Source organism: Garra rufa, chromosome 19 (genome assembly GCF_049309525.1).
Source record: "Garra rufa chromosome 19, GarRuf1.0, whole genome shotgun sequence".
In the NCBI taxonomy this organism is placed as follows: domain Eukaryota; kingdom Metazoa; phylum Chordata; class Actinopteri; order Cypriniformes; family Cyprinidae; genus Garra; species Garra rufa.
This window is the reverse complement of record NC_133379.1, coordinates 23,383,852-23,394,785: the sequence shown is the minus strand read 5'-3', so window position 1 is coordinate 23,394,785 and position 10,934 is coordinate 23,383,852. Positions and strand designations below refer to the sequence as shown.

The 10,934-nt window shown below is 35.5% G+C and overlaps 1 protein-coding gene across 1 annotated transcript; it reads right to left on the bottom strand.

The window, feature by feature from the left end:
• Window positions 1-63: 63 nt before the first annotated feature.
• Window positions 64-10,088, bottom strand: zw10 (zw10 kinetochore protein). Its single transcript, XM_073824707.1, has 16 exons — window positions 9,893-10,088; window positions 8,049-8,183; window positions 7,843-7,944; window positions 7,574-7,651; window positions 7,205-7,364; window positions 6,111-6,266; window positions 5,828-6,022; window positions 4,619-4,755; window positions 4,352-4,534; window positions 4,030-4,268; window positions 3,143-3,214; window positions 2,856-3,019; window positions 2,201-2,331; window positions 1,944-2,075; window positions 1,656-1,858; window positions 64-406 (listed from the first exon to the last, which is right to left on the bottom strand). Exons 1-16 carry the CDS (start codon window positions 9,995-9,997, stop codon window positions 283-285), a joined length of 2,316 nt encoding a protein of 771 aa, XP_073680808.1. The 5' UTR covers window positions 9,998-10,088; the 3' UTR covers window positions 64-282.
• Between the last annotated feature and the right edge of the window lie 846 nt (window positions 10,089-10,934).

The following is a 10,934-nucleotide window of genomic DNA, read 5'->3' as shown; positions in this document are numbered from 1 at the left end:
TAAATTTATACAATTTGGAAATTGTTTGCTTATTGAAAAAACTTTACACAGCCTAAAACAAAATTATATACCAGTGCTGCATTTTATTGAGGTGTTTTTTTCAAACATTAATTCATATACTGATAACAAGGTATATACTGATAAGAGAACAGGCATGTGCTTAGAACAGCATTTATTGTAATGCATTATCAGCAAAATAGAAAAATAAAGAATACAGTATATTTAAGGAAAAGACCCATGTAGTATTATTTTGCTTTGGAAGTGCATTGGTCTTTAGGCTGTTTATTTAACGATTTTAGCAAGGGCTGCTGCTCTTCTCTCTGTGTTTTTGAACAGGGCTCGGATAAGGCTCTTCATTTCATTACAGGAGAACTCCAGGGCCAGAGGTCCTTTTCCTTCTGCCCACCTAAATGAAAAGAAAAGTATGTTTAATGTGAGCTCTATAATTAACTCTATAAACTAGATACATTAGATCCCATAAAATGAACCATATATGGGCCATTCTACAGAATTGGTGTCCCACAAAAAAAAACATTTCATCTAGGTATTCAAATCTTATATCTAAGATCCTTTTATTATATTGAAACAGTAATATTTAAAATATCAGACAGTAAGCTTAATATATATGCTAGCTGCTAGAATATATAAGATCATCATTTAGTGAGTACTTGCAATTAGGGGGTGGCCGTCCCAAAGCTTATGATTTTTTTTTTTTAATTGCAGTTTATTACATTGTTGGTTTTAAAAATATCTTCAGATATTTTTTTTATTATTTAATATTGTCTTTGTAAACTTTATGTAATAAAAAATCTGCATGTTAATGTCACTACTGAAACAGTGTATGTTTTAATCCACTGGCTGAAACTGATTTTACCTACACCCCTACATTTAAGATTTAGGAAATATTTGTTTCTCTCTCATAGCTGCATGGTGAGTAGATATGTCCCATTATTTTGAGGTAAATGTGTTCAAAAGTATGAAAAATCTGTGTGTAACTTTAAAGAATGTCACTACCGAACACCATTTTTCTATAATTCACTTTTTGGGAGTTATTCCATAACATTCAGTTTTTATAGGTGTACACAACTGTTTAGGACTATGCTAGCTATCCATGTGCTAATTAGCATCTTTGATCTACGTTCAAAAGTATCTAAAATTGTCACGACCAAAACATTTTGTGGCCCTTCGGTAGTGACATCTTTGTTTTTTGGGTGTTACCCCATAAAAATCTCACGACCGAAACGTCATTGTTTTGGTAGTCCTTTTTTTGTTGAGAGAAATAAACAAAATTTTAGTATGGTTATGCAAACTGTTAGTATTTTAATATGTTTTAGTATGTGGGTTAAAATTCTGTCATATGATGTGGTCCAAAACATTACTGTCACTATCAAAAATGTGCAATCATGACCAAAACATAAAGTCTACTAAATTATCAACTTAGATGCTATGATAGTGTTTGATTCAATGTATACTCAAACTAATGAATCCTTAAGTGTGAAATCAGTATGATCAACTTTTTGCCTTTTACAAAGAAAAATTGGATTCAAAATACAATAAATCTCATAAATCACAATTGAAATGCTGTTTCCAAAATGTTTGGAAAAAGACATGCTCAAACTCTGTAGAATGACCCATATAAAAATGAAGTGCATCACCTGTCCACTATCTCCTGTAGATTAGCATTTAGCACCATGGAAATCTCTTTTAAGGTCATCCATTTCTTTACATAGACTGGAACCTCTTCTTGATATTTTTTGTTCTTGTTTTCATCTGGCAATGGATTGAACACCAGCGGCCCTTCCTCTATAATGGTTTGACACAGTGTCCGCAGTCGCTCACCGTCCACGTTGGAGATGTCCTGGAATGAGAGCACTTGGTTTACACCTCAAACACTTCAGTGGTGTCACCAAAATCAACAAGAACAGCATTATGCATTGACTTACCTCCAACATCATAATTTTGTTAATCAGCTCTGATATTGCAGTATTGAGGAGAGTCCCAATGGCTTTGCAGTATATGTTTACAGGCAAGACATCTTGCCAAACTTTTCCCAACCTCCTAAGCTGATGAATTACCTAAAATATACAACAGCAATAAAAGCACAGTAACAACTAGGCATACATATGCTGGTTATCTACATAAGCAGCAAAAGCCTCCATTGTTTATTCAAGGATAGTGAGTTTGTGGTGTTTGATCATACTTGTCTGATAGCCTTGCTGGCTACAGAGTAATTGTCTTCATCATCCAAGTTGGAAAAGTTACGGGCAGTGGACAGTCTCTCCAACATCTCAGCTTTTTGAACGTTCATTTGTGCCACAAAGCACCGAGCACCTTGTTTAAAAACAGAAAAAAACTCTCAGCATCTCATCTTGAAAATTGCTATGTACACTACTGTTCAAAAGGTTGGGGTTGGTAAGTTTTTTGCTCATAAAGTTGCTTTCATTTGATCAAAAAACTAATACTGTGAAATATTATTACAATTTAATACTTATTTGAATATATTTTAAAATGTAATTTATTCCTGTGATGCAAAGCTCAATTTCAGCAGCCATTACTACAGTCTTTAGGTGTCACAAGATCCTTCAGAAATCATTCTAACATACCGTTTAGTGCTGAAAATATATTTATCATCAGTTTTCCTCATACTTATTATTGATAGCATTTTTTACAAGGTTTTTAGATGAACAAAAAAAAGTTCAAAAGAACAGCATTTAAAATAGAAATCTTTTCTAACATTATAAAGGTCTTTACTGTTACTTTGAATTTTGAATTGAACTATACTGAATTGTAATGCTGAATAAAAGCATAAGTTACCAGTTTGAGCAGTATTATAAAATCTGTCAGTGTGCCAATACCTAGTCTTCTGAAGCCTGGGACCAAGTCTACAAAATAAGCCACTCCGTCTTTCAAAGGAAGGTGAGGTTTAAACTGGAAACCCAAGGTTAAAAGGTGGTGAGCGATGAACATGCAGTTATTGTGTTGGATTGCAGCCAAGTGAGGCAACTTCAGGAAGTTGTCCCTAAGTTATGAAAACAGAATCACATTTAAACAAAAAACAGCAGGCCAAGAATACTGCTATTTTAAAAAACATTACACCAAAAATATACCAAGAATACTATTGAAAATAAAGACATCAGCTTACTTGTGATATGTAGGCACAACATCATAGAATAGGTGAAAAATGTTTCGGACTGTGTAGAAAAGCTGAACTGAACTGCAAGAAAAAGACAACAAATTTATGAAGTTCAGCAATTACAGCTTTCTCATGGACCTAAAACATATCTGCTTAAAGGAGTTCACTTCCAGAACAAAATTTGAGGAAAACATGCAAGGATGTTTCTTCATATAGTGGACCTCTATAGAGGCCAATGAGTTTAAGATCCAAATTGCAGTATAAATGCAGCTTCAAAGGGCTCTACACAATCCCAGCCGAGGAATAAAGGTCTTATCGAATGAAGCGGTCAGTCATTTTCTTAAAAAGATTCAAATGTATTTTTTTTTAACCACAAATGCTCATCTTGCATTTGCATTTCAAAGCATTACGCAAAGGTCACACATGGTTAGGTCTTGTACTCTGGTTCAAAAAGGTAGGGTAGGGAAAAAACTAAATCTCATTTTCTTCTCCAGCATCATTGTTTTACCTTTTACCTTTTGACTTTCTTTGCACGTTCGCTTTGTAAACACTGGGTCGGTACTTCTGCCAACGTCGAGCTAGTGCAAGATGAGCATCTGTGGTTAAAAAGTATATATATTTTTTTGTTTTAAGAAGATGACAGATCGTTTTGTTAAATAAGATACTTATTCCACAGCTGGGATCATGTAGAGCACTCTGAAGCTGCAATTTGGACCTTCAACCTGTTGATTCCCAAGTCCACTATACACGTTTTCTTCAAAAAGCTTTATTTCTTTTCAACTGAAGAAATAAAGACACAAATATCTTGGATGACACTGGGATGAGTAAATTGGGAAATTTTATTCTGGAAGTGAACTGATCCTTTAATTGTAGTTTCTGTAATGCCTGATACGTACCACTGGGGGGAGCTGCCCACAGCCTCAGACAGAGTGCGTATTGCGAGCTCCATTAGCTGCTGCACTGACTCGCTAATGCGACACTCCGGTAGGCACAGAGTGCTAGGACTCAACTGCTTCTCATTTTCCAGGCTCTGCTGATCGTAATGGGAACTTTTCTTACTAGACTCCTTCTTCTCTTTCTCTCCTCCACTGGGACTTGGTAGTTTAGGGATAGAGAGTTTATACTCTGGAGTGATCTGGATGCAGAGAGCATATAGAAGCATGTAACCAAAAATCGTTTACAGCTTAATTAACATAAGAGAATCTGAAGAGGTCATACTTTTACGGTGTTGTGCATTTCAGATGTCATCAGTTTCCGTGCAGCCACAATGACATCTTGGCATTTTTTGCTTGCGAAGTGGCAGTTGACGTTCCTGGCGTATTTTAAGAGGTCTGTCGAGTCCCCTGCGAGGTACCCCATCTCTTTCAGACTGCTCTCGAAATCTTCTGTCTGTTTAATGACCTGGGAACACAATTAAAGATTGTATTACAAAGAATGCTGCACAGGTGTCATATGCTGAGTACTTCCATGGCCCCGCAGTCTTACCTCGCTATACTCGGCTAGCTGACTACTGTTTGCCGGTATGGAATGAACCAAGCATTCACGAATGATGCATTCAGACATCTCCTCCCATATCAGGTCTCCTAATATCTCAGAAACTTTCTTTTCATCTATAGACACATCTGAAGAAAAAAAAATAATAATTTAGGATCACTTGTGGGATACAGTGACATACAGTTGAGGTCAAAAGTTTACATACACTTGGCAGAATCTGTGAAATGTTAATTATTTGACCAAAATAGGAGGGATCATACAAAATGCATGTTTTTTAGTTCTGACCTGTATAAGATAAATAATAGATAAATAATACATAATAGTTGAATTTATAAAAATGAACCTGTTCAAAAGTTTACATACGCTTGATTCTTAATACTGTGTTGTTACCTGAATGATCCACAGCTGTGTTTTTTTTTTCAGTGATAGTTGTTCATGAGTCCCTTGTTTGTCTTGATCTTCAGAAAAATCCTTCAGGTCTCACAAATTCATTGGTTTTTGTTTGTTTTGCATTTGAGTGTATTTGAACCCTTCCAACAATGACTGTATGATTTTGAGATGCATCTTTTCAAACTGAGGACAACTGAAGGACTCATATGCAACGATTACATAAGGATCAAACGCTCACTGATGCTTTAGAAGGAAACAGGAGGGTGAAAACTTTTTGAATTTGAAGATCAGGGTAAATTTAGCTTGTTTTGTCTTCCAGGAAACATGATGCAAGTATCTTCTGTAGCTTCTGAAAAGCAGTACTAAGGATTTGTCTGAAGATCAGGACAAACAAGGGACTCATGAACAACTCTTGCTAAACAAAAAAAACACAGCTGTGGATCATAAAGGTAACAACACAGTATTAAGAATCAAGTATATGTAAACTTTTGAACAGGGTAATTTTTATAAATTCAACTACTATGTTCTCTTGTGGACTATATGTAAATATATTTTATGTGAAATATCTTATTCAGGTCAGTACCAAATAAAAAATAACATTTGTATGATCCCACTTATTTTGGTAAAATAATTAACATTTTGCAGATTCTGCAAGGTGTATGTAAACTTTTGATTCAAACTGTACATAAAACAAAACAAACATGAAAGCTTACATATGCTAAAACAAGCTAGAACACACATTAGTTCTAGTGTTGTTTGTCTATGATAAACAGAATCAACTTTTTTTGCTATTTGGATTTCTAGACATACCAAAAAGGTGTTCATGTAGTGTTTTAAGCACGGTGAGCACTTTGGTGTAAACCTGGCTGGGATCTGGATGCTCTTCTTTGGTTTCTGTGCACTGCAGGCTCAGGACTGCGCCCTGCTCTTTCTGACTGCTCACTTCCACCACCAATGAGGGATATATGATTAGAGGCTTTACCATGTACTTAAACAGCACTTGCCCTAAAGGATTGACAAAGAGACAGGCAGTCAACTAACAGACCAAAATGGAAACAAATCAATCTGGGCTGTAACACCAAAACATTCTTACCAAAGAGTTTAATCTTTTTATGAAGCTCTCCTTGAATGGAGAGGGCCTGGAGAATGCTGGGGAGAAGAGCATGTGGAACAGATTCATCTCCTTTAGATCCTCCTCGGTTTAAATGAAGTGCTGTCTTCAGGAAAGACTTCACGCTAGTGAGCTCAGCTAAAAAAAAGAGAGATCAGAAGAAATTAGACAAGCAAACAGACAGAATGTTTTCAAAGAAACCACTTTTCTGTACGCAGATATCAGCAACAGATGACAACTTAAAAGTTTGTCTATGAACTTTACTGTCTAGTTTCAGATGATCATTTTGAAAATGCCTATTTTAAGCGGGAGCACAAACACATGTCTTTTTGTACATGTCTCTTTAAATATAAATGACCTGCTGCTCCCTGTCCCCCTTTTCCAGAATAGAGCTGGTACCTCAGATACTCTCCCAAAAAAACATCTGTTCGGTTTTGATCATCATGTCTACTGCGCTGAAATCATGCATTTTAAAGCCATATCAGTTTATAATACTGATATACAGTTTTCTGAGAGCACACATCCAAAGCATGTGGACAGAAAGCCACAGTCACATAGCATGCGAGTACTAAACCAAGTTCTCTTTCATGTCTTATTGCGCTTAAACAGTCAAATCCAAGTTTATGTTAAAAACTCATGAGTTACAAAAACAGTCGGTTATGTCTGTGAAGGTCACCTCTTGTCTCCTCAGAGGAGAAGACTCTAAATAGTGTACTCTGCTTGTCTGTGCAGCCAACAACAGAACAGTTAGCAAGCTTTGCTCAAATTTTTGCCATGGCGTAAGAACTGGTACACCGTTGTCGCTTGCGAAAACATAATGGTGGCGCTGTGGGCGGAAACTTGCAGATCAAGGGACCGTAATATAATAATAAGGTCCCCTTTCTATGTCACAGGAGAGCAAAATCTGAGCGACTTGTTTTTTTCCACAAGCTTGCAGAAAAAGGCTTATCAAAACAAAGTTACTACGTTGTTCTTTTTCACATTTTCTGGGTTGGTAGACGCGACACAATAATAGCACGTGAACACGGAAAAGGTCAGATATTCATGCTATGTCACCTTTAAAGTAAAATAGTTACTTTTAGTGGAAGGAAGCTTCCAGACTGCCAGTTTCTGCCACTCTTCCCCAAGGTGGTAGATAAGATTCTCTCTCTGTATTGTGATCTCTGAGCTGAGGGCCCGAATTAAAGGCAACTCGGTGTCTTTCCAGGCTTTCAGGGCATCGACACTAGCTCGTGCCTGTATAATGCAAGTAGGAATATGTGATTAAGACATTGTATAGTGATTCATAGGGCTGTTAATCAACCAAAATATTATTTAAATTAATTACATGTTATGGAGAAATGTTGAATTGGAGAAGGAAAAGCCCTATTTTTTATTAATAATCAAATACATTAAAAAAATCAGTTATCACAGGTATTATGATTTTAATGTTAAATGTGACTTACCTTTCCATGTTGCTTGGCTGCAACCACATAATTCTTTTCCTGCAACGCCCTGTGATACTCCTCTTTTGCTGTATCAAACTTCAAAAGCATATCAAAACAATGAGATAATGTTTCTCTTACACAAACCATGTGCCTGAACTTATGTAAACAGGCAAATTACTGTGAGCTGTTTTTACACAATCAAATACGTCACAAGAATGCACAGGCTTTAAGACTAAATAAATCTAGCTTTAATCCTTTAAGCATATAGAAAATCTCAGTAGCATTACCTCTTGGAGACGCTGGAGCAAGTCTATAACTGCAGTGTTTTTCTCAAGCTGCTGCTTAAGCTTGGCATACTCTGTAACGGCATCATGGAGGTTCTGCTGAACCTGTAAATGCAAACACTTAGTTCACATTGCAAACTACTATAAAGAGTTACTTTTTTCATTTGAAACTGATGCATAATTGTTTATTAGTAGTAAAATAAAGGTACCTCATTCTCAATGCAGCTTTTTAATAAATCAATATCTTTGGAAACGGATTCAACCTGGTCCAAAAGCTCCTCGGCTCCCTCCATACTGGGTATAAACTCAATATATTTTTTATTAATCATGTCTGTAACCTCTTCCTGTATGGAGAAAAACATAAGAAGGTTCAACTCTGACACGGAAACATAAAATAAGAATACATAAACTACCAGGTAAAAGTTTTTGAACAGTATGATTTTTAATGTTTTTTTTTTTTTAAAGATGTTTCTTCTTCCTATCAAGTCTGGATTTATTTAAGCCAAAGTACAGCAAAAATATTTTAACTATTTTCCATTTGAATACATTTTAAAATGTAATTTACTCCTCTGATCAAAGCTACATTTTCAGCATCATTACTCCAGTCTTCAGTGTCACATGATCCTTCAGAAACCATTCTAATATGCTGATTTGCCATTCAAGAAACATTTATTATTATCATCATCACTATTTACAACAGTTGAGTACATTTTTCAGGATTCTTTGATGAATAGAAAAGATCCAGAGATCAGCATTTATCTGAAATAAAAAGCTTTTGTAACATTATACACTATACCATTCAAAAGCTTTGGAGTCAGTATAATTTTTTCTTCTTTTTGGGGGGAAGTAATTAATACTTTCATTTAACAAGGATGCTTTAAATTGATCATAAAATTGTTTGTGCAATCATTATATTGATTATAAAGATATTTACAATGTTACAAAAGATTTCTATTTCAGACAAATGCTGTTCTTCTGATCTTTCTATTCATCAAAGAAACCTGAACAAATTCTACTCACCTGTTTTCAACATAATAATACATGTTTTTTGAGCAGCAAATCAGAATATTAGAATGATTTCTGAAGGATCATGTGACTGGAGTAATGATGCTAAGAATTCAGCTTCAATCACAGAAATAAATTACATTTTAAAATATATTCAAATAGTAAACAGTTATTTTAAATAGTAAAAATATTTCAAAATTTTACTGTTTTTGCTTTACTTTAGGTCAAATAAATGCAGGCTTAATGAGAAATAGAAACATTTAAAAGACAATACAAATCTTACTGTTCAAAAACTTTTGACTGGTGGTGTATAATAGGTTTTGATTTAAATGGACATCTCCGTTATATTTCTTTACTAATACATATGAATAAACAAACTAATATCTTCAATTCAGATAACAAATATGAACCATAAGAGGCATTTCATTTGATACATTACATTACAAAAAAACTCTGGATGTGACACAATGATCTCGTTAGAAACAATATCCCAAATCCCGAAACATAATCAAGAATGAAACACAAAAAGGTAAACTTAATAGGTAAAAATCATAACCCAGACAGATATGCTTATCAGTGTTAACACTGTCTCAAGACGGCATTGACGTCAAAAGACCACATTGTTGCTTAAAATGAGGCTAATAACATAATCTGCCTGAAGTCAGAGATCAGACTGGCACTGACAGGCAATGATATCAGCAGCATGACACGTCAGCCAGACAATGTCACATCAATACCCCTCTATTCTCGATTAAACACGAATTAACACAGCGTTTATTGTCTAGCGAAGCTTATATTAGACGTTTGTTATTCCTGAATGACTTCACATGTTATGAGAACGGCGTTAGCCGCACTTTGGTTAACGGTCAATGTAACGTTATGCTAACATTAGTACCAAAGAGACAGTGTGCAAACAAACAGAACAATCGCCTTTTTTTTAAAAAAAGGACGCTTTTTAAAATATTAAATTTAACATTAATTATTTTTACCGTTAACTCAGTTATATTGAGGTTTGACAGCTGCTAGCTAACACAACTACACTGTTTACCTTTGTTTCTTCCACTTTGCGTGACAGTTTGGAGATTTTGCAGGCGAGGTCATCTTTCTCCAACTTTCCTGAGCTGGCGAGCACTTCTGTCACAAACGACGACATGACGGTAACGGGTAAACAAACGACTGCAACGCGCAAGATAGTTTACCAGTTCATGCCACGACCCGCCATTCCGCGCGCAAGGGATGCTGGGAGTCTGTGTCTGTTGGAGGAAAAAACAAAGCTGTAGCTGATTTTGAAAAGGGGGCGGTTAGACATGCTCGCTTCTGCTAAACAGCGAGGTGATTTTAAACTATAAAATTAGGTCAATCGGTCATTTTATTAGTGCAGGTTATAGACGAGACTAAAAAAATAACGTATTAGCTGTTTTTGATTGTTTTATGTCTGTTTTAGTGGATATACAGTAATTTCATTTTCACTTTCAGTCAGACTGAAAGTAAATTCTTGGTAAACCATTTGAAACACATCTTAAATAGGAGAAGAACTGCACTGAATGAAATAGTTTCAACAACCAAAAACGGCAGAATGCTTTCTGGGATATAAAAGAGTATATAAAATAAATAAAAAGGTTGATTTTGGGTAACATTAGATCCATTTTTTGTGTGAAATAGAGGGCCATAATTGATTTTGGTAACCTCTACTGGCTTGCCACATTTGGTGACCCTGCTGTATGTTTGCAGCTGCTGGGGTGTGAAACAGGTGTGATTACACATTATTAGATTAATTTTGGGTAACATTACAGCCATAGTGTGTGAAATAGAAAGGGGTAGTAGATTTTGGTGACCTCTGCTGCCTTGTCAGATTTAGTGACTCTGCTGTTCACATCAGAGCAATATGTCTTCTGGGATATAAAATAAAGACTTTTAGACATCAAGTCATAGTGTCTGAAACAGAGAAGGGTAACAGATTTCAGTAACTTTTAATGCTGCCCTGCAAGATTTGCTGACCATGCTGTATGTGTTTAGCTGTTCACATCAGTCCAAAATGCTTTTTGAGGTATTAAATTAAGTTTAGATATCACCAGATTGAATTTAGGTAG